The 21,392-nt window shown below is 42.3% G+C and overlaps 1 protein-coding gene across 6 annotated transcripts in view; it reads right to left on the minus strand.

Moving 5' to 3' along the window:
• Positions 1-21,392, minus strand: part of C1H18orf25 (chromosome 1 C18orf25 homolog) — a 140,855-nt gene that overhangs the window by 51,843 nt on the left and 67,620 nt on the right. For 2 of the 6 annotated variants that reach the window (XM_040336373.1, XM_040336383.1), the window contains exons 3-4: positions 11,941-12,067; positions 10,922-11,864 (exon numbers count right to left, since the gene is read on the minus strand). The exons of 2 other annotated variants lie outside the window; for them this stretch is intronic. In XM_040336373.1, coding sequence (XP_040192307.1) covers positions 11,030-11,864; positions 11,941-12,067 — 962 coding nt within the window. In that variant the 3' untranslated portion in view covers positions 10,922-11,029. Of the gene's footprint in view, positions 1-1,895; positions 6,313-10,921; positions 11,865-11,940; positions 12,068-19,684; positions 20,433-21,392 lie in introns of those variants that run through there. 2 more of the 6 variants (XM_040336402.1, XM_040336408.1) reach the window with 2 other exon arrangements.

Genomic DNA, 21,392 nt, shown 5'->3' on the forward strand with positions numbered 1-21,392 from the left:
TGGTCATAGACCTTCAGGGGCCGGGGTCCAAGTCAGGAACACCACACACCTGGACCTATACAGCACTACTGGCAGCAGGTATTCATAGGTTAAAAAACCCAGTCCTGGAACCCAGAGTCCAGCCCTCCAAGGAGAGGCATTATAGGCAAAACCCCATCCACGAATTGGGGCCCGGGTACCGTCCACTTTGGCTATGAAGCACCTTGGACGGATCCGGTCGGCTGGCCCTGGTCCCAAGGACAAACTGCAGGCACAACCTTCAACGTGCACCAACACCTAAGACACTGGCGAAAAAACTGAGGTACTCCCACTATGGGTGGGGGTTATATAGGGAGGGAACTTCCTGTCGGAGAGTGCCAGTGTCCATCACCTGAAGGTACACTATATAACCCATATGTAATGGCTATGCTGCTCTGTGTCCCGTGATGTACGATAAAGAAAACTAGCGGTGCTAACCCTAATGACTAATAATTTTGTTTTAGCTAGGTATGACGGTTAGCCACAAAACATTCTGTGGCGTTGCCAAAATGCCTACCTGTAAGGGCAGGCTGGCTTTACAGTTCAGTAATCATGAACTAGCGAAATGAGAATGGAAAAGCGAAGGAAATGTTATCACCATACTCATCTCACCCCACTGTGCACCACATATAGGGGGCTTTGCCTTTAATCGCTTAAAGTGGAACTCTGTTGTATTTTTTGTACTTTTAGATAGAACAAGGAAAGAGTTAAGAGGTTGTTCCTGCTGGACCCCCACTGCGAAGATTCCCCTCCACTTCCTGACCTGGTGGCCCTCTCCTCAAAGCAGACACTACTAGTGGTTAGCGTCTAACCCTTCTCTGCTCAATGCAAAACCAAGGAGAAAACATTTAAACAAGAGTTTAATTTGGACTGATGGCATTCAAACAAAATTCCTGTTAATCAATAAACCACACGGACAAATGATAAACACGATTTATTTATACTAACTTACACTAGTTACAGCTTTAAGTTTTACAGAGTTTGTTGCAAAGGTAGCACAACTGAAAATACATTAACACTTTATTAGCGCATAGTTTCATCCCTCGCCAGTAGAGGAAATGACCGTGAATACTGCTCGGTAAGGTTCATCTCATTATAAACAGTCCGTCCTGATAGGAAAGGCAGACTTAGTGTTGTGATTGTACATCATTGCACATTCTATACCCAGAACAAAAGAAGTTTAAAAACTTGCCATGTATCTAGAGCCCTTTGGCAGTTCGCAGGTTAAATGCTACAATAGGCCGGAGGTCTGTAAAGCAGCTTTCATACAGCAGCAGCAGGGCAGGCGAATCCCCACCTCAATGTAGTGTTAGTACGATTAGAAAGACCCGGGTCAAGGACAGCCTGCACTGAATTCCTTCTGTAGAATGTCCCTTTTCTTACAATTACCCTAAGGACTGTCCTCCCTTATTATGCAACAGTCACACAGGTAATTATATAGAAATAACTGGTGCAAGGTAGCACACCTGGTGTGTCTGCATTATAAAAATGAAGCCATTTTGAATGGCAGTGTCATTGCTGAAAACCTACCCTACCACTTTATTGGAAGCTAGCGCCATTGCTGATAAGGCAGCCAAGCACTAATGGAAGCCAGTGTCATTGCCAACAGGTAACCTACCACTCTCTACTGGAAGCCAGTGGCACTGAAAACAAGGCAGCCTACCACTCTACTGAAAGGCAGCGGCATTGCCAACAAGGCATCCTACCACTTTACTGGAAGCCAGCAGCATTGCCAACAAGGCAGCCTACCGCTTTACTGAAAGCCAGCAGCATTGCCAACAAGGCAGCCTACCACTTTACTGGAAACCAGCAGCATTGCCGACAAGGCAGCCTACCACTTGTCGGCAATGCTGCTGGCTTCCAGTAAAGGTAGACTACCACTCTACTGGAAGCCAGCAGCTTTGCCGACAAGGCAGCCTACCACTTTACTGGAAGCCAGCAGCATTGCTGACAAGGCAGACTACCACTCTACTGGAAGCCAGCAGCATTGCCGACAAGGCAGCATACCACTTTACTGGAAGCCAGCGGCACTGCCAACAAAGGTAGTCTACTTCTTTAATGGAAGTCACCAGTATTGCCAACAAGTTTGTCTACCACTTTAAGTCAGTAAGATTGCCAACAAGTCAGCCTACCACTTAATGGGAAGCCAGAGGCACTGAAAACAAGACAGATTACTACTTTACAGGAAGGGAGCAGCAAAGCCAACAAGGAAGCCAATCCCTTTGCCGAAAGTCGTCAGTACTGTTGAAAAGAAATCCAACTACACTACGGGAAGCCAATAGCATTGCAAAAAAGACAGCCAATTCCGTCACTGGAAACCAATGACATAACCGACAATGAAGCTTATTCATTAGCTCGGCCCAAGAATATTGGTTATTCATAAAGAAACCAGAACATTTGTGGTGTCAAGATCAATGTGCCATGTCTAACTATTGGCTGCCTTAGGATGTTAATATGGATTTTCAAAACATTAAAGTGATACAGCAGAAATTGTTATCTTAAAGAAAGCAGGTGGTTTCAGGGTCAAGCTGGCATTGGATCATGTAAACAAAACAAAAGGCACTGACCATGTTGTCCCTTCCAGAGGGTATAATCACAATCCAGGCATAGGTGCCAATTGGTTAAACTTGAGCTTCCCAAGTCTCTATGGTAGAAACTTTGGGGGTCGATGTCTGGTCATGTGATCCAAGACTGACCACAAACCTCAGTCAGCTGTTTCTTTAAATAACGCAATGATTTCACACACAGCTTCATAGATGGGTGCCCTGTCTCTATTGACTCATTTCAAATGGCCTTGACACATAGGCTGCCATCTTGGTCCTCGCTTCACTAAAAAGCAAATCGGATCTGAAAACCTCAATCTCTCTAGACCCAGCTCAGTTTTTCAATGACACATCCGACTTGAAACAAGCTTGTAGGAAAGGTCTGAAAACAGAGTTCCTGCTATGAATGCTTGTTCCAGATCAGAGACTTCCTACTTAAGGAACAAGGTAAGAGGTACAGGGCCTTCACCTTTAAAGTCAGTCAGCAACTTTTATATTTCCATCCTCACAGATTCCTTTCACAACTTAGGGTTTCATTTTTCTTAAAAACACAAAATTAAAAAAGTTAAAACATATTAAAAAAACATGGTTCCGGGCACTGAAAAACTGATGAACACCCCAGAACAGCTGGGAAAAAACATAGAATACTAGTTATTACACTTTCAGGGGTTGAGATTAAATGTTCTTAAAATGAGAAATTAAAAGAAATGCATACTTAAAGAAAACTTGCCCAATGTTTCAATTATTAATGTAACATATGTTAAAAATTCTACCAATCTAAACATAATACAAAAATCAACTAGACTTTAAAAAAGTTATTCCCAGTGTATTCCATGAAAAACAGGAAAAGAAAAAACAAAAACAATGCCTCAGGTCACTTAACATTTTATACTTATTTATGGAGTGCTTATAAGGCCTGAAAACCTAAAAATCACTGGTCACCATCTGATGAAAGATTGCTGTACATAGATCCACATTTACATCATGCAAATGTGCATTTTTGAATCTATGAAAGAGGGAAGGAAGGATGGGGGAACATTGTCTTATCTACCGGGGGGGCAATATTAGTGATTATGCAGAAAATTATTGATGTACAACATTTTGCCCCTTGAGTATGCATGGTAAAAACATGTTAAGAAGTACCTACAAACGCTAACATTCTGACTAAAGAATTGGTACATTTCAGCACATATTTAGGATATTGTGGTAGGTGGCAGGGTCTACTTTGGTAAAACCCACTAAAAAAATACGGATCATGATTTTAATATGCAAATTCGTCATTTACTCTTGTATTTCTTTATACCAAAACACTTATGCTCAATGTATAGGAAACTTTTAAGGTGATATTTTTATTTTCTTAATTGGGGGGGGGGGGGGGGACACAATCTAGAGATTACATTTTTGGACAGAGCGAACAGGCTTGACTCAAGGTTTTTTTTTTATATCAATGGGACTCGAAGAAAACGCTGGGTGAAATTTATAGGAACCTGATGAAAGGGAATGAGATTTCACCATAGTTCCTCAGATCTGGAGTCACACTAGCTTATACGAAAACCAATGCCCCACAACTTGCTTCAAACAAACCTGTTTAAGCTGATATAGTAAAATCATAAAAAAAAAAAAAAAAAAAAAAAATGTTTTAATATTCAACAAAAATATGTAGGGTCTGCCCTTTCCCATCCTTCCCCTTGTAACCTTTATTTAAAAAGGAAAAGTTAGATGGGTGCACACCATTTTCACTGCCTTTTTAAAATGGCTAAAAAAAGTTAAAAATTTAAGTTTGTTTCATACAGAAAAATAAAAGTATAATTTCAAAAAGGTTTAGGTAAACTTTTAGGCTGGGTTCATACTGATGCAAATTGGATGCATCTTTCCCTGCATCCAATTCGCATGACAGGAGACTGTGACCGGCTCTCAATGGAGCCGATTCACACATCTCCGGGGCGGTTGCGGAACACACTGAAAAAGGGTCCCGTGTGTCTTCAGCTTCAATTCAGGTGTGAATTTAGCCCAAAATTGGGACTGGAATTGAACCTGAAAACGGTGTACAGGGACGCACTGGACCCCTGCTGTGACCAGTGGCTAGTATGAACCAAGCCTTAAACGTATCAAAACACTTGTACGAGCCATGTTTAAGTGTTTATCAACGTTTATGAGCGTTTGGTGGTTTTTGTGGTCAGAAAAACGACTCCTGAAAGCGATTTTAGGGCGTTCAGAAAACAGCCCATAAACTTTACTGCTGATAAAAGGATAACAGGGTGGAGTTTATGGGCTTTAAAAAAATAAAATAAAAATCATATTGGAATTGTGATCTTCTACCAGTGACAAAGGTATTTAAGGCATAAATGTTTTTTGGACAAATATTCATGTTTACCCAAACTGATTGGATTTAATACTGTACCTAATTTACACATCAATTTGTAACAGAGGGTAAACTCAAATTTAAAATAATTTTAATAAGGACCCCTAGCACCAAATGCATTACAGTTGGAGAACTGGCATAACCAATTCATGGTCTAATCTCTGCCTATAATTGATTAATCTCAGGGTCTAGCGCCCCTAGTGGAAGGGGGAGATTAGGTTATTCAGATCTCCATGTAATCTGCTCTCTCTTACGCTTCAGGTCATTCAAAATAAAGCTAAAAATCAAACTCTGTATAGCTGATACTCTTGCCTGGAGCTGAACACACAGTGGCAAGTTGTGAATATGCAAACAATTGTTCATACATTTGAAAGATTTTTTTTTTTTAAATAAAAAATAAAGATTTTCAGTTAGAAAAAAAAAACACCCCCCATTTCCCCTTCACTCCTTCAGATTTTCAGGTGACCAGCTTATTCAGGCAAATTATAGAGTCAATAAGAATTTCTGAAAACACAAGGAGCAATGCATAGACTTGTATCAGAAATTCCTGAGTCTAATGGAGATCTACTTTGCATACAGAGCATTAATACTTCATAGGGATTAGTCCTGTGACCCATAATAGGGCTGGATTATATTATATTTTTGCGCACTTTCAAAATATTACATCTGCAGTATTAGATTCAGTCTTGTATAACAGTACATATCACCGATCATCTACCTATGTATACGGCCCTTTCAGACTCTAAGGCATGCACTTGCAGCAGACAATTGTACAGTATTTCTGGGCATTATCTGAAGATATGCATGTAGACAAGCTTTGGTAAGGGACCTTGAAGTGTTTAGCCACCCCTTCTAGAACATAGGACTGGAAGAGCACTGGGTTGGTGCAATTCAAGTGGGAAAAGCAAAGACCAGTGAAGCTGTACTGTAATTAAGACTGGTTAATATCCGGATCAGCTATGTTCCCATTCTCCGGAAAGGCTTCAGGGAAGTTGTTGTTATTGTTTAATGCAGACTCCTGAAATTCTAGCGAGTCAACATTCTGGTAGCCGACGTATGAGCCAAGACCCTGCTGGGGTATGGTGGGACTATCTTGAGCAGCCACAAAGGTGCTAGAAGAACTGCTTGGTGTAAAACTCTGCCCAGCGAGGTGAAGCTTAGGTTCCCTGGGGTCTAGCTGTTTGCCTTCCTCGTCTGTGTCTAGTCGAGTTAGTTTCTCTATCCACATGCGAAATTTCTCCTCCGTCTGTCTCTGCATCTCAGCAAAACAGTTCATGGCTTCTTCCAGGACATTGCCTATGCAGTTTCTATCCCATACGGTGCCCCTTTCCAGCAATCTTGGAAGATCCCTTGATGCTCCTGAAGATCCCCCGGCACGACTGAAGCCAGCTTTAAAAACATTGAGGCCATGGTGTAAGACAAGATCAAGCAATCATGTAGAGAACATAATTAAGATGCGTTTATCCTAAAAAAAAGCATGCTTTACTAGGGACGATGATCGAATGCATAGACCAAGTCCATCGTGCCAACATGGAATACAAGCTATAACTCCATTTACATTAGATACTGTATATAGACTAAACTATTTAACATAGAAAATTAAAATGTGTAAAACAAAAGCATCTTTTCACAAAGTACAAAAAAAGCTTAATTATCATAAAAAAAAAAAAAAGGAAAGACCCGATTCTACCAGCAGTTTTGTGCAATTGTCAGTTCAACAAAATGGCGGCCATTTGCACACAGATACCGAATCACTGTTGCAGGAATGTGAATAAAATAAGATGTCTTCAGATCCTGTTCTTTACTTGCAGAGAACGCCTCAGGTGCATTTCGCCCTTCTCAGGGCTTAATCGTAGAGGGCTCTACAAAGAAGACCTGAAAAAGTCCGAAGCGCACCCGAGAAGTTCTCCGGTGGAGAACAGGATCCAAAGCCAAGTCCTGAAAAAGGGCGAAACCCACCCAAGGAGTTGTCTACAGGTGGAAAACAGGATCCGAGGACCATCTTATTTTATTCACATTTCTGCAAAAGGGAGTTTGTGTCCGTGTGCAGACAGCTGCCATTTTGTTCAAGGCTACTAGAGCCTGACAAACTAAGCCTGCCTGTCTTGCATCGCTCTCTTTGCATGCTGATCCAACTAATACAGGTTTAGGGGGCATTTAAACTGTACTATTTTCAGTTAAAGCAATTATAATAAAAAGGCTTGAAAAACATTACACTATAAATATGCTAGTGTGGGCTTACCCTAAAGTCCATAAAACAAAATAAAACACCATTAGGAATCTGAAAGCGCTGAGGAGACCAAAATTTGGTAAATCGTTGCTCTGCCACGGTGAAGAAATTGAGAATTGGTGCCCTCAGCTTTCCCAGGATACAAGGAGACCCAAGTGAGGGATGTTCCCCATTTTAAGGTGAGCTTGTTGAAAGCCAGGGTGTATAGGGCATGTATTTTTTTTTCCTACCAAGTTTACCAAAAACCCTTATGACACACTAGCAAAGGTGTGCCCGTTCAAAAATGGGCAAGGTTGGGTTAATGATATCATTTTGGAGTTGCAGGTACAGTGGGGAAAGTGGAGATGACAGGGTTCAGAGGCATGGGAAGGGGGGGGGCACATTCCTCTTGGACTGGGGTAATGGCAAGGGAGACGCATGCATCAGTTTGATAACAGAGGGGGTAAAAGGTGTGGCTGTGAAGAAGGGGTGTGGCTGTCAAAGTGGGCGTGGTTATGCAGGTGTCAATTTGAGGGGTGGAGGCGCATTGGCATAGAGTGAAAAATGCGTCTGCAGATAAGGTGGTAGTAATGGTGGTGAAGGTGCATTGGGAAAAGAGATGGGGGGGGAGGTTAAGGCACCGTGGTGAAAGTAGAGGGGTGCAGGTGTTGAAGAGAAAATGTAGGGAGAGCAGTCAGCAGGATGGGGCATATTTGGTGAGAGGAGTGAGGGATGGGGGTTGCTGTTAGAGCAGAGTTTAGAGAGGCAGAATAGATAATTGATAGGGACGGGGAGGGAATGAGTCAACTGCATAAGTTCAAACAGAATGGAAGACGAGAAGACACTACTGGAAGAAGAACCCCCCCTAGAAGCATAATGGATGAAGGACTGATACGATTAATGACTAGAGAGTTTAATAACCCTGCATTATCCTCAGAGGAAGACCTGGCAGCAGGAACCCTTGACAACTATCAACATGCAGAGTGATTCAACCAGATAACACCACGTAGCACACGTTATTTATATATTCTTTTTTTTTGGCCTGGAACTCCAGATCAAATAATTGCACCACAGTTCCCAGCTCCACCCACTGCTTTTAATACACAATCCTGAAACACTGAATGCAGCAAGAGTGAGAGTGGTTGCTCTGTTGTGTAAGGTTTGTGGCTGAAGTAATCATTCTTAGAGACTAAGCTGCAGTTTGACCTCTAACTTCCACCACAAACCTCCTGTGACCATCAATGGTAGAAAAAAAAGAGCTTTAAAATTTCCAAACTGACTGTTTCACCAACCACCTGCATTCACAAGACTTCTTAGGAGTTCATAGACCGGAGCTGCATGTAGCACGGGAGAGAAATGACATGTGTCAAACATTTTGCACTATGCCGAGTGTATGCATCCATAAAAACAAGTAACAAATATTACGTTTAACCATGGGAACAGATTTAACCATGGGAACAGGTGCAGGTTTGTGCTGTATGGATAGACGCTGTGCTGTAATGAATCATTTCGTTTTAACACCAACTGAAGCAAATAAAGGCAAATATAAAAAAGATTACCATTTTCCCTCAACGAATCTTGGAGAGAAACTCAACTAAAGACCCTACACTGTGCCTATATAGCCTTCCTCTCAGGCCCCGTACACACGTCCGAGGAACTCGACGTGCCAAACACATCGAGTTCCTCGTCGAGTTCTGTGTTGAAGCCGCCGAGGATCTCGGCGAGCCAACTTTCCTCATTGAACAACGAGGAGATAGAGAACATGTTCTCTATTTGGCCCGACGAGTTCCTTGTCGGCTTCCTCGGTGAAAAGTGTACACACGACCGAGTTTCTCGGCAGAATCCAGCTCCGATCGAGTTTCTGGCTGAATTCTGCCGAGAAACTTGGTTGTGTGTACGGGGCCTTAGACACGAAAGACAAAGGCACAGCCAATTGGCCCATGTGTCCCCAGCCAAAACCATCCCTTACCCACCACTTCTGGGCATACTCCACATTCTGGAATCAAGTCATCTCCTACATATTCGATATAACCCTGCGAAAATTACCTAAAGACCCTTTGCTCCTCATCTTCAGCCGTTGGGACAACTTCTACCATGGTTCCCCAACACCCACCCTTTCTACAAGGACTGGGCCCTGATCTGTCTCAATCGCCAGAAGATAAATCTTGAAAAATTGGACCCCCCCCCCCAAAGATCTCGCAAGTCAAACGGGAACTTCTACACTTGCTGCACAAAGAAACTCAACACTCATTTCAAGCAAGAAACTTCCAATGCATGTTTCTACTCCAGATGGTGGGCCTTCATGCAATCAACTTTATCCAAGAGGAATTAAAAAAAATGTAAAAAAAAACTTTTAAAAATGGCAGTTTTTTCGGGAGCAGTGATTTTAATAATGCTTAAAATGAAACAATAAAAATAAAATATTCCTTTAAATATTGTGCCTGGGGGGCGTCTATAGTATGCCTGTAAAGTGGCACATTTTTCCCCATGTTTAGAACAGTCCAGCAGCAAAATGACATTTCTAAAGGAAGAAAAGTCATTTAAAAAGTCATTTAAAATCATACTATGGGACAACCAACTACCATGGTCCCCCATTACACAGGGGAAGAGGACACTTTCGACCATATACCCAACCCCAGTGGGACCCAATGTTCTCTGTATCAGTACCTACAGTATCTCGCAAAAGTGAGTACACCCCTCCCATTTTTGTAAATATTTATTATAATCGTATAACTCCACACACAGCCATTGTCTAAACCGCTGGCAACAAAAGTGAGTACACCCCTAAATGAAAATGCCCAAATTGGGCCCAATTAGCTATTTTCCCTCCCAGTGTCATGCGACTTGTTAGTGTTACAAGGTCTCAGGAGTAAATGGGGAGCAGGCGTGTTAAATTCAGTGTTATCACTCTCACTCCCTCAAACTGGTCAACTCTGGGGATCTGAAAAAGATAGAATTCTTGCTCTACATAAAGATGGCCTAGGCTATAAGAAGATTGGCAAGACCCTGAAACTAAGCTGCAGCACGGTGGCAAAGACCATACAGCAATTTACCAGGACAGGCTCCACTCAGAACAGGCCTTGTCATGGTCGACCAAATATGTTGAGTGCACGTGCTCAGCATCATATCCAGAGGTTATATTTGGGAAATAGATGTATGTGCTGCCAGCATTGCTGCAGAGGTTGAAGGTGTGCTTCCTACTCCCATTTTTTTCTATTGAGATTTGCAAAGATGAGTGGTGATGAGATGGCATGTTTTGTGGCAGCATATTTTCTATATGAAAGAGAGAGGAGAAAGAAGGGCACGTAGATACTGGATCCACCCCGTAATTGCTGGTCGGGAAGAGAGAGGCCAATTTTGGGTCATGTACAGTGACCTACGTGATCATGAGGAGAAATTTTTGGATTACACTAGGATGTCCATAAAAAGGTTAGTCAAAATTACTTGGATTCATGCTGTTTGACATTGTTCCTTTCTTATCATGTCCACTAAAAACCCCACTTTTTTTTTTTTTTTAACAACAGCTTTGATGAGTTATTGGGTTTACTCAGTAGTCGGTTGCAGCGAATGGACACATATTTTCGTAATAGTATACCCCCTGTGGAGCGACTAATCATCACACTGATGTAATTTTTTATTTATGTTTTCAAATTTTTTTGAAGACTCTATTGCATATAGAACCCAATATTAATAATTTTTGTATATGCATCAAATAAAAACCAAACACATGTTTTTAAAGGCAAAAATAAACTTTATTTTTTTTTTAAACATTTTAAAATAGTTTTGAAATATAACTTATGTTCTTTTGTTAGTTATTCACATATACAACTCAACAATATAAAACAAAGAAATAGAGCCAACGTTGCTCATAGAACAATTTTTTTTTTTTTTTTTTTTTTATAGCTGATGGAATGTTTGGGAGGCGTCCTCTCGCTCATCAGGTGACATCACCACATTCATAGCATGGCCAAAATGTGACCAGCTGGAGGTGGAGGGATTCTTATTATGCTGCCAATTAGAAGGTGGAAGTGGTGTTGGCAGAGGAGGGTAATTAGAAGGTGTTGGTGTTGGCAGAGGAGGGTAATTAGAAGGTGTTGGCAGAGGAGGATAATTAGAAGGTGGTGGTGTTGGCAGAGGAGGGCAAGTAGAAGGTGGTAGTGTTGGCAGAGGAGGGTAAGTAGAAGGTGGTTTTGTTGGTCGAGGAAGGTGGGTGGCAATATGTGGTGATGACAACCGAGGAAGGGGTGGTGCTGGCAGATGGTGCGGAGGGTGAGTTGCATAGGGACCATAGGGTGGTGGAGGTTCAAAGGATTGATATGTTGTGGTTGGTGGAATGAAAGTTGCGATGTAATGTATGGTACCTGCCAACATGTCTGCCTGGAGTACTGATGGTACCCTCTCCATCAGCCCCTCCAGACATCTAGCAAAATCCTGAACGTACGACCTGTTGCTGGACATTCTTTCAGACATAGAGGCCATGATGTCTAACATTCGATTGAAATCAGGTTCTGGAGCCTTCCTTCTTATTGCTTTAGCTGGTACACGAGGACATATTTGTAGCATGGATTCCTCGTCTCCCACAGGTGTGGCAGATGTAGACCGTGATGGATTCGACAATTGACTCTCCGTCTCTTGGCCCGCTTGATCACCTGATGCTTGGCTTGCTTGCTGACTGTTAGCATCTGTGTCCAAATCGTTGTTTGGAGTACTTTCCTCCCAGCAGTGTTCAGTACTGAAAATAAAAAATTAGTTATTATAACTTACTTATTACATTTTGTTTAATGACATTAGTACAGATGATAGCTTACCTCCCCAAAGCCAGAAATGGTCGAAGAAACTCCAATTCTCTAGCAAACATGTAATCTTTTGGGGCACACGCTGCCGATCCACTCCTACGTTCCCTTTGCAGTCTTAGTCTTGTTTTGAGCATTTTAACTGTCAAAAAAACAAATAAAAATATACCGTATTTGCCGGCGTATAAGACGACCCCCTAATTTTCCAGCCAAAATGTTGGTTTTGGCATATACTCACCGTATAAGACTACCCCCTTCCTACTAGTCATGCCTCGCCTCACGGTGCCACCATTACATGCCAGACTGTGCCCCATTACATTACCCCTCCATTGTGCTGTTCTCCCCGTCCACGCTCCGCTCCGTGTCCCCCCTCGCTGTGCCCTTACCTTATCCACATGCAGAATCGCGGCCGTACTGTACGTTTTTTCAAAAGCCGCGCCTCCGACGTCTTCTGTTCCGTGATAGGTGAAACAGTAAGCTTCCCAGGAGGCACTGTGTTCAGTATTCGCCTATCACGGAGGCCCTCTCGTCCGAGGACGAGAGGGCCTCCGTGATAGGCGGACACTAAACACAGGACGAGCGGGCCTCCGTGATAGGCGGACACTGAACACAGTGCCTCCTAGGCGTGGCTTTTGAAAAAACATACGGCCGCGATTCTGCATGTCTTTAGGATAAGGTAAGGTTAGGTTACCGGCGTATAAGACGATCCCCGACTTTCAAGAAGATTTTAAGGTGTTAGAAAGTCGTCTTATACGCCGGAAAATACGGTATATATATTTTTCTTTGTAGGTATCTATCAACCGGACAAATCGCTAGCAAGCCTACACTATGCCTTTCGTATAGGAAAGTCGACTGCAAGTTACATCGTCCGTGACACCTGCTCTGCTATTTAGGAAGTGTTGAAGGATATTGTGTTTAAGAAACCTACAGCAGAGGAATGGTCACAGATCTCAGAAATTTTCTGGCAACGCTGCAACTTCCCCAATTGCGTTGGAGCGATCGATGGAAAACATATTCGGATCGTAAAGCCCATGGGTAGCGGAAGCCAGTATTTTAATTACAAAAAATATTTTTCTTTTGTTTTAATGGCTGTGGCTAATGCCAATTATTGTTTCCGTTACATTGATATTGGGTCGTATGGCAGCAGAGCTGACTCTACTATATTTGGTAACTCATCTTTTGGACACATGCTGCTTACCAATAGTCTGAACCTTCCGGAATACAGTCCATTCCCGGGCACAAATGGCCCTCCCCTACCCAGTGTTTTTGTGGGTGATGAGGTCTTTGCTCTGAGTGCGCATCTTCTACGGCCTTATTCGGGTCATAATCTAACTGAACAGAAGAGTGTGTTCAATTACCGGCTAACAAGAGCACATCGAGTTGTCGAATGTGCTTTTGGTATTTTGGCAAACAAATGGCGGGTCCTACACACTCCCATTGTTCCAAATATGCAAAATGCAGTCTGTGCTGTTAAAGCTGCATGTGACTTGCACAATTTTGTAAGGCAGCGGGATGGATTCGAGTTTGAGGACCCACTGCATGTGAACATGGAAAGAGCTCATTGGACTGGTGTTCGTGGAAGCAGACAAGGTACACATGTCAGGGATCAATTTGCGTCATACTTTATGTCTCCAGCAGGACAGGTCCCATGGCAGCTTGATGCAATTAAATAATTTTACCTTTTCAGTTTTTTCTTAACCATATACTATGCTGTACTGAAGAATTAAAAATGATTGCTGTATTGAGAAGTCTCATGTTTCTGATTTTTATATATATTTATCTTTGGGTGGAGTATCCATACAATATCCACTAGGGGTCAGAGTGTGCCATTACGTATTAGTGACATGCTGACAATTCTATACTCTTATGCATTAGGTCAGGGTTCTCCAAACTTTACAAACAAAGGGCCACTTTATTGCCCTTCAGACTTTAGGAGGGCCGGATTGGGGCCAGCAAGGGAAGAAAAAGTCACAGGCCCGGCATCAGTGAAAACATATGGCCTCAGAGTTGTTGGTCAATAGGAAGAGGAGTATTCCCCCTATTAGTAGGAGTAGTATCCCATCATTGGTATCAGTGGATAATATAGTGCCCCATTGTTGGGGTCAATGGGAGGTTTAGTGCCTCGTGTCAGTGGGAGGAATTGTGCCCCAAGGGCCGGATAAAGGCTGGCAAAGGGCCACATCTGGCCCTCGGGCCGTAGTTTGGAGACCTCTGCATTAGGTGCTTACATAAGAAGGAGGCAATAGATGTGCCATTCCAGTTCATCCGGGCCACATTCCTACACACATGCAATGTGTGTGTACACATATGTGACCATATTAAACTGCAATTGTCATTTTCACAGTAATCAATGCATTTTTATAGCACTTTCCGCTGTAAAAATGACAATGGTCCCAAAAATCTGTCAAAATTGTTTGATGTGTCTGCCATAATGTCGCAGTCATGAAAATAAATTGCTGATCGGCGCCATTAGTAGTATAATTTTTTTTTTTTTAAATGCCATAAAAATATCCCCTATTTTGTAAATGCAATACATTTTTTACAAACCAATCGTTAAACGCTTATTGCGATTTTTAAAACATATATGTAGAATAATACTTATCGACCTAAAGTAAAGAAAAAAAAAATGCTATCTTTTTTTGGGGATATGTATTTTAGCAAAAAGTAAAAAATCTTGAATTTTTTTACGAATTGTCAATTAAAACCGCAGAGGTGATCAAATACCACCAAAATAAAGCTCTTTTTGCAGGAAAAAAAGGCCGCCAATTTTGTTTGTGAGCCATGTCGCATGACTGTGCAATTGTTAAAGCAACGCAGTGCCGAATCGCAAAAAGGGGCAAGGTCCTTATTGGTCCGGGTCTTAAGTGGTAATGTACTAAATAACAAATCATCCTATTATCTCTCTATGGTAATTTTGGTGGTTAGTTATGTTTGCAGGGTTACCTTTCTCATCCTTCACACAGCCAGTTAGGACTGCCCAGTTTGTGAAAACTTCGCTGGCAATCTGGTTCCATGCCCTCCTCTTGCTCGCTCGAAGTTTGTAGCATGGATCTCTGGAATCATACAGACAGGGGTGCTGCTTTACCATTCTGATAAAGCTCTAATGATCTAAAAGATACTGTCTCATCCACTTCCCCCTCCATGTTGCTGGACTCCATGTGTGCTATTCTCAAAAATGGTGATATGTGCACTTCCTGTGTCTGATAATGTCATTTCCTATGTAAAATCAATTTCACTTGAGCAGATTAAAGCGAAACGCTCGTTGTCGCGCTAGATGCTTGTATCGAGCGTATCCATTACTTTCTATGGGAATAGAAACGTTCTAAAACGCCCAAATCCGCCCAATTTGCGCGACAAAAAAGGGTCCGGAACTTGTTTGAGCTTCAGGCGTTCGGCTTCAGGCGTTTTGGAGTGGAGATGTGAACCATCTCCATAGAGAAGAATATATTTTTTCCCCTCTAGCGTTTTATAGCTTCATGCTTCAGGTGACAAAACGCTCAGGTGTGAATGCAGCTTTAAACCAGGCCACAAACAGTTTGATGGTAAAAAAAAAAAATATATATATATTCAAAGTTTATTGCACATTGATAATATATAGCAATTTTGAATATTTTTTTTTACCATCAAACTGTTTGTGGCCCAGTTCAAAGTCCCAATCTGAGGAATTCATGTTTTGACCCCAAAGTTTTCTAGGACCGGTGATGTGTCCCAGACAACTTTGGGAGGGAGAACTTCCACTTCCAATCGCCTAACGTGACCGGAAAAGAAGTAGGACAGGTACCTGTCAAAATCAGGGAACCTTCCCCAAAAGCCATTTTTCACAAACAGGATCCAGGGAGAAGGTCTTAAACCAGAAGTTCCACTTGTGGGTGGAACACCGCTTTAAAGCGATTGTAAAGGCTTGTGTTTTATTTTAAAACAAGCGTGTTAAACTTACCTGGTCTGTGCAGTTTGTTTTTCACAGAGCAGCCCCGATCCTCCTCTTCTCGGGACCCTCTTTGGTGTTCCTGGCTTCTCCCTCCTGTCAAATGGCCCCACAGCAAGCAGCTTGCCATGGGGGCACCCGAGCCGAGTCACAGCCGTGTCTTCATTCAGACATGGAGCCGCGACCCGGCCCCACCCCGTCTTCCGATTGGCTAATTGCCTTTTACAGCCGTGGGAGCCAATGGCTCCGCTACCAAGTCTCAGCCAATCAGAAGGAGCGTCCTGGACGGCCAGGACACTCGTGGACATCGCCGGAGAGCGATGGGGCTCAGGTAAGTAATTACGGGGTTCTGCACACAGAAGGTTTTTTATCTGAATGCATAGAAAGCATCAAGATAAAAAACATTATGCCTTAACAACTCATTAAGTATTCTCCACGTTATGCAATTTAAGAAAATAATAAAAAAGTAAATATGAATTTCTCTGCAGGCGCAACCGAAACGTGCGTTCGCTTCTACATGCGAGCACGGGGGGGGGGGGGGCTCGGGAGCACTATACATTTTTTTTATTCCCATTATAATGAATACATTCCTTGTAATAGGAATAGGCCATGCCAGGTCCTCTTTGTGGAGAGATGTGGGGTGAGTGAAAAACGTATATAGCGCAGCACATGCGAACTGAATCGCCTCTGGGCGTCTCATGGAGAGCCCCGGATTTATAATCGGGACCCAGAACTCCTGATTCCGGGTCACCTGATCGCTGTAGTAGCCTTCGATTGGCTACAACAGTGATCAGTCGCTGTGAAGCCTGCCCCTGTGTTTGCCGGTGGATGGTACAAACACATATATGCAGTATCGCTGTGATCATCAGGAGAAAAATCATCAGGAGAAAAATTTATTTTGGGTTGTTCTTTGGTGGTAGGTACAGCTAAAATTTAGAAATATATATTTTACTCTTTTGGCCCAGGTTTCCTTTAAAGAAATCAAAAAATATCCATAACCATTTACTACCAAATGAAAGCCCATGTTGGCCTGAGAAAAAAAAAAGTTATAATCCTGGATGCACAAAGTAGATGCAACGATATATACGGTTTTACCAGCATCAAAGTTGCTAAATTGTGCTCAGGCATTAAAGCTGAGCTCCACTCAAAAGGGGAGGATCAGACTTAAAGCATTTCTACCTCAATCCCCTCCTGTGCCTAACCTACCTAGTTTTGACAGGTACCCGCTCCCACCTTCCTCCACTCTTCTGGGAGGGTCACAGGTCCCATGAAACCTGATGAATTTTCAGCAGGCACAGTGTAGCCGCAAGCTGTACCCACAGTTGAAATGCCGGCACCAGGGAGTGAGTGAGAAACTTGTAAAGCGCAACACATGCGAACTGAATCGCCTCTGGGCGCTGTTTCCATTTTCATGGGCAAGGAACCCCTTGACCTCAGAAGAGATGGGTTTTAATCTTTCTTCTGAAGGCCAAGTGGTCCGATTCCAGCCGGATGTTAGTTGGTAGTGCATTCCATAGCCAAGGTCCCTGGACTGCAAATCTTCGATCTCCTTTGGACTTGTGTCTGGTTTTGGGTATTTGAAGTAGGTTTTGATTTGTGGATCGCAGAATGCTATTGGTGTTATGGGCTTTTATTTTTTCGCATAGATATTGGGGGGCGTTTCCTTGAATACACTTATGCGTAAGGCAGAGTGCCTTGAAAGTGATTCTGTCTTTTGCTGGCAACCAATGAAGGGAGAGGAGCGGGAGTAAGCAGCTACATTTTTTTGTAGGTGCTGACTTAACAAAAACACAAAAAAAAAAAAGAGCTCCTCTAAGATTTGTTTTACCCTTGGGCGTGAAAGGGCAGTGTTAATTTTGATTAAGTCTTAAGCCTGGTACACACGATCAGATTTTCATCAGACTAAGCATAGGACTTTTGTCTGAATGGCGTTGGCCAGGAATTTGTCTTGCATACAAAAACGGCAAAGAATTGTCAGCCAACAAACACAAAACTACGTGTTTTTTTCAGCTCCATTGGGCACCTACTGCGAATGTTGTGTTATGGTGAGCATTGCTTCTGAGCATACGTGTCGGAAAATTTTAACCCCACATTTGTTGGCAGAAATTCCAACAATTGTCTGATGGAGCATACAAACGGTCGGATTTTCCGACAACAGCCTATCATCACAATTCCCGCCGGAAAATCTGATCGTGTGTACGAGGATTTAGTCTCGACTAAAAATAGCGTTTTAGTCCCATTTTAGTCTTCTGCAAGGGTTTTAGTCACGTTTAGTCGACCAAATCTCCAGTACATTTTAGTCATCTAAAATCGAATGAGTGCAGTTAAATAGTAATGCATTATTTAACCACGCCAATACAGGGCTTGTATACCCACCTCAATACCGGGCTTATTCTGGCACTTCACTCCTACATGTACAAATCATCATTCTTTTGCTAGAAAATTACTCAGAACCCCCAAACATATATGTTTTTTTTTAGCAGACACCATAGGGAATAAAATGACGGTTTCATGAAATTAAAAAACAAAACAGTAAAGTTAGCCCAATTTTTTTGTAGAATATGAAAGATGATGTTACGCCGAGTAAATAGATACCTAACATGTCACGCGTTAAAATTGCGCACACTCATGGAATAGCGCCAAACTTCGGTACTTAAAAATCTCCATAGGCAACACTTTGAACATTTTTACAGGTTACCAGTTTAGAGTTACAGAGGAGGTCTGGTGCTAGAATTATTGCTGGCACTCCAACGCATGCGGCGATACCTCACATATGTGGTTTGAACGGCGTTTACATATGTGGGCGGGACTTGCGTGTGCGTTCGCTTCTGAGCGCGAGCTACCGGGGACAGGGGCGTTTTAATTTTTATTTATTGTACCTTTTTTTAATCACTTTTATTCCTATTACAAGGAATGTAAACATCCCTTGTAATAGGAATGGTGTGTGACAGGTCCTCTTTATGGAGAGATGCAGGGTCAATAAGACCGCACATCTCTCCTCCAGGCTGAAAAGCTTGAGATCGTGAAAAAAAATGTCACCGATCTCATGCTTACTAGCCGCAATCGCAGCTTTGTTTTTTTTCGGGTACCCGGGCGTGACGTCATCACATTGCGCCGGGCCTCCGATGGTCATAGAGATGACTGGTGACCATCTGGTCACCAGTCATCTCTATGCTTCCCATCCAGCGCCGGACGATTTTTTCTGCGGGCCCCCGATGGCACGGGAGAGCCCGGAGAAGCACTGAATGGCGGCGGTGAAAGGGATGTCCCCTCCCGCCACCTATAAGAACGATCAAGCGGCAGAACTGCAGCTATGATTGTTCTCTTCATGCACATAATCGCAGGCACGAAAGAATGATATCTGAATGATGCTTCTAGCTGCAGGCATCATCCCCCCACAAAGCCCAGGACGTCGTATGACGTCCACCCAGGATGGGAGATCCCATCTGTGGACGCCATATTACAAGGGCTGGGTAATGAAGTGGTTAAGCATTTCTCCATAATTTGCAAACTCCGATAATGCTGGAGTAAAAAACAAACAAAAACAAAAAAAAAAAAAAAAATTTATCATTTACGGTATTAAGATTTGAACATGTACTACAGAACAGTGTTAATTTTGTCAAATTACAATTTAGTCAGTCTTGACTAAAATGCCATTTTACATTTAGTTATATTGTAGTCGACAAATAGTATTCATTGTTGAAGGGTGAATGTGAAGGGTTTTAAATGCATTTGAATAAAAAAAAAAAAAAAAAAAAAAAAGAAAGACTGTACCACACACACACCATTATATTGCTGTATTTTTTTTTTTTTTTTTATTAAAAAACTTTTTTTTACAATTTTCCATGAAAAATCACAACCATAACTATGCAACATTTAGACCACAAAAGACATTCAAGTAAAAAAAAAAACTATTTACATTAGTTCAAACAGCATTAATATAAATATACAATACAAAAAAAAAGTGCAATTTTTCTAAGTGATCACCAAACCCTAATGAAGCTGCTGCAATGAAGGCGAAGTGCTTGTCCATGTCGGTAGTAAGATATTTGTGGAGGGAAATAATGACATGGCTAATAAGGATATTGATGATACAACCCTTGATGCGTCTAGCAGCCAGCTGGGGGCAATAGTGGTACACCAGCAACAATGAAAGCTTAGTAGAGTTGCATGAAGAAGGGGTCCAAGAAAAACGCAGGTGGATGGGCCTGCGGATATAATTAAATGTAATTATAAGACACGCATTTCCACTGTATATCAGAGCACACACTCGTCGCTCTGTTAAAAACTTAAACTTTTTTTTGTAAAAACATATTTTTTTTTTAAAGTAACAAAAACATAAGAGCTCCAAAAGCTGTTGGTTTGCTCTAAAACACTGTCAAATCACATATAAACTAAACCAACAGACTCCTTTCTTCTCGCTTGATCCATTGTGCATGTCATGGTGCCTCCTGCAGCTGTTCCCCCGACAGGCTCATTTCCTTCCTTTACACCAACATTTGTTCCTTCACCTGGGTCAGCAGTTGTTACAAAGTGGTCCTCCTCTGCCGACTCGGTTTCAGAACCCCAGCTGCTTTCTGTTCTGTGAAATGAAAAATATATATATATATATTTCTATTTAGCATACAACACTTTTCTTCAGCTGGGGGGGGCACACACAGATATTGCAACGGACAATCTGACACATTGTGGGAACCAGTGACACGAATAGTGATCAGCGCCAACAATATGCACTGTCACTGTACTAGTGACACAGGCTGAAGTGGTGGTAAACATCTAGGGAGATCAAACTGTTATTGTGTTTTTGTGTACTGTTTTTACTAACGAATGTGCTTTGCAGGGAAAAAAATAAAAAATTCATCACATCCCTGTTGACAGAACATGGCTCTGCGTTGGTTACAGAGCCAAAGCTCTGTTCTGTCTCTCCTCATCAATCAGCAGGTGCCAACGGACATCCATTGGCTGGCACCTGCTAATTGGCTTGTGCTGCGTCTAATCACAGCACAGTGGTGGAGCGCTAGCTCCCTAACCGGAAGTGCTGGATCACATACCTAGTATGCGATCTGGCACAGAAGAGCCACTCTGTCACCATATAACCAATTTATGCAGTCAGCAAGCAGTTAAAAGATGCAGCGGCTGCATGTAGCCTCAGCTATATATCAGCTTCTAACTTCAGCTTGTTAAGGATTTTTTTTTTCGTAAATGCTTGTTTTATACAGAGCTGCACCAGACTTTGCAGTCTCCAGTTTTAGTAAATCAACCCTGCTATGTTCTGGCAGTAGGATGGGAACATCCTATTCCTGGAACAAAACAGAGTTGGGAGCTTTGTAATCTATGGATGAATACAAAGCTTCATTCGATTGGCTGAGTTGAAGAGATCATAACAGAATTTGCCCACCTCAGCCAATAGAAGCTTCATATTCATTCACAGAATACAAAGCTACCTCTGAATGGCTTAGCCCAACTCCATTGTGTTTGAGGAGTGGAACAGGAATTTCCCATCCCACTGTCAGAACACAGAGCTGTATACTGTATAAAGCGG

This window comes from Rana temporaria, chromosome 1 (assembly GCF_905171775.1).
Source record: "Rana temporaria chromosome 1, aRanTem1.1, whole genome shotgun sequence".
In the NCBI taxonomy this organism is placed as follows: domain Eukaryota; kingdom Metazoa; phylum Chordata; class Amphibia; order Anura; family Ranidae; genus Rana; species Rana temporaria.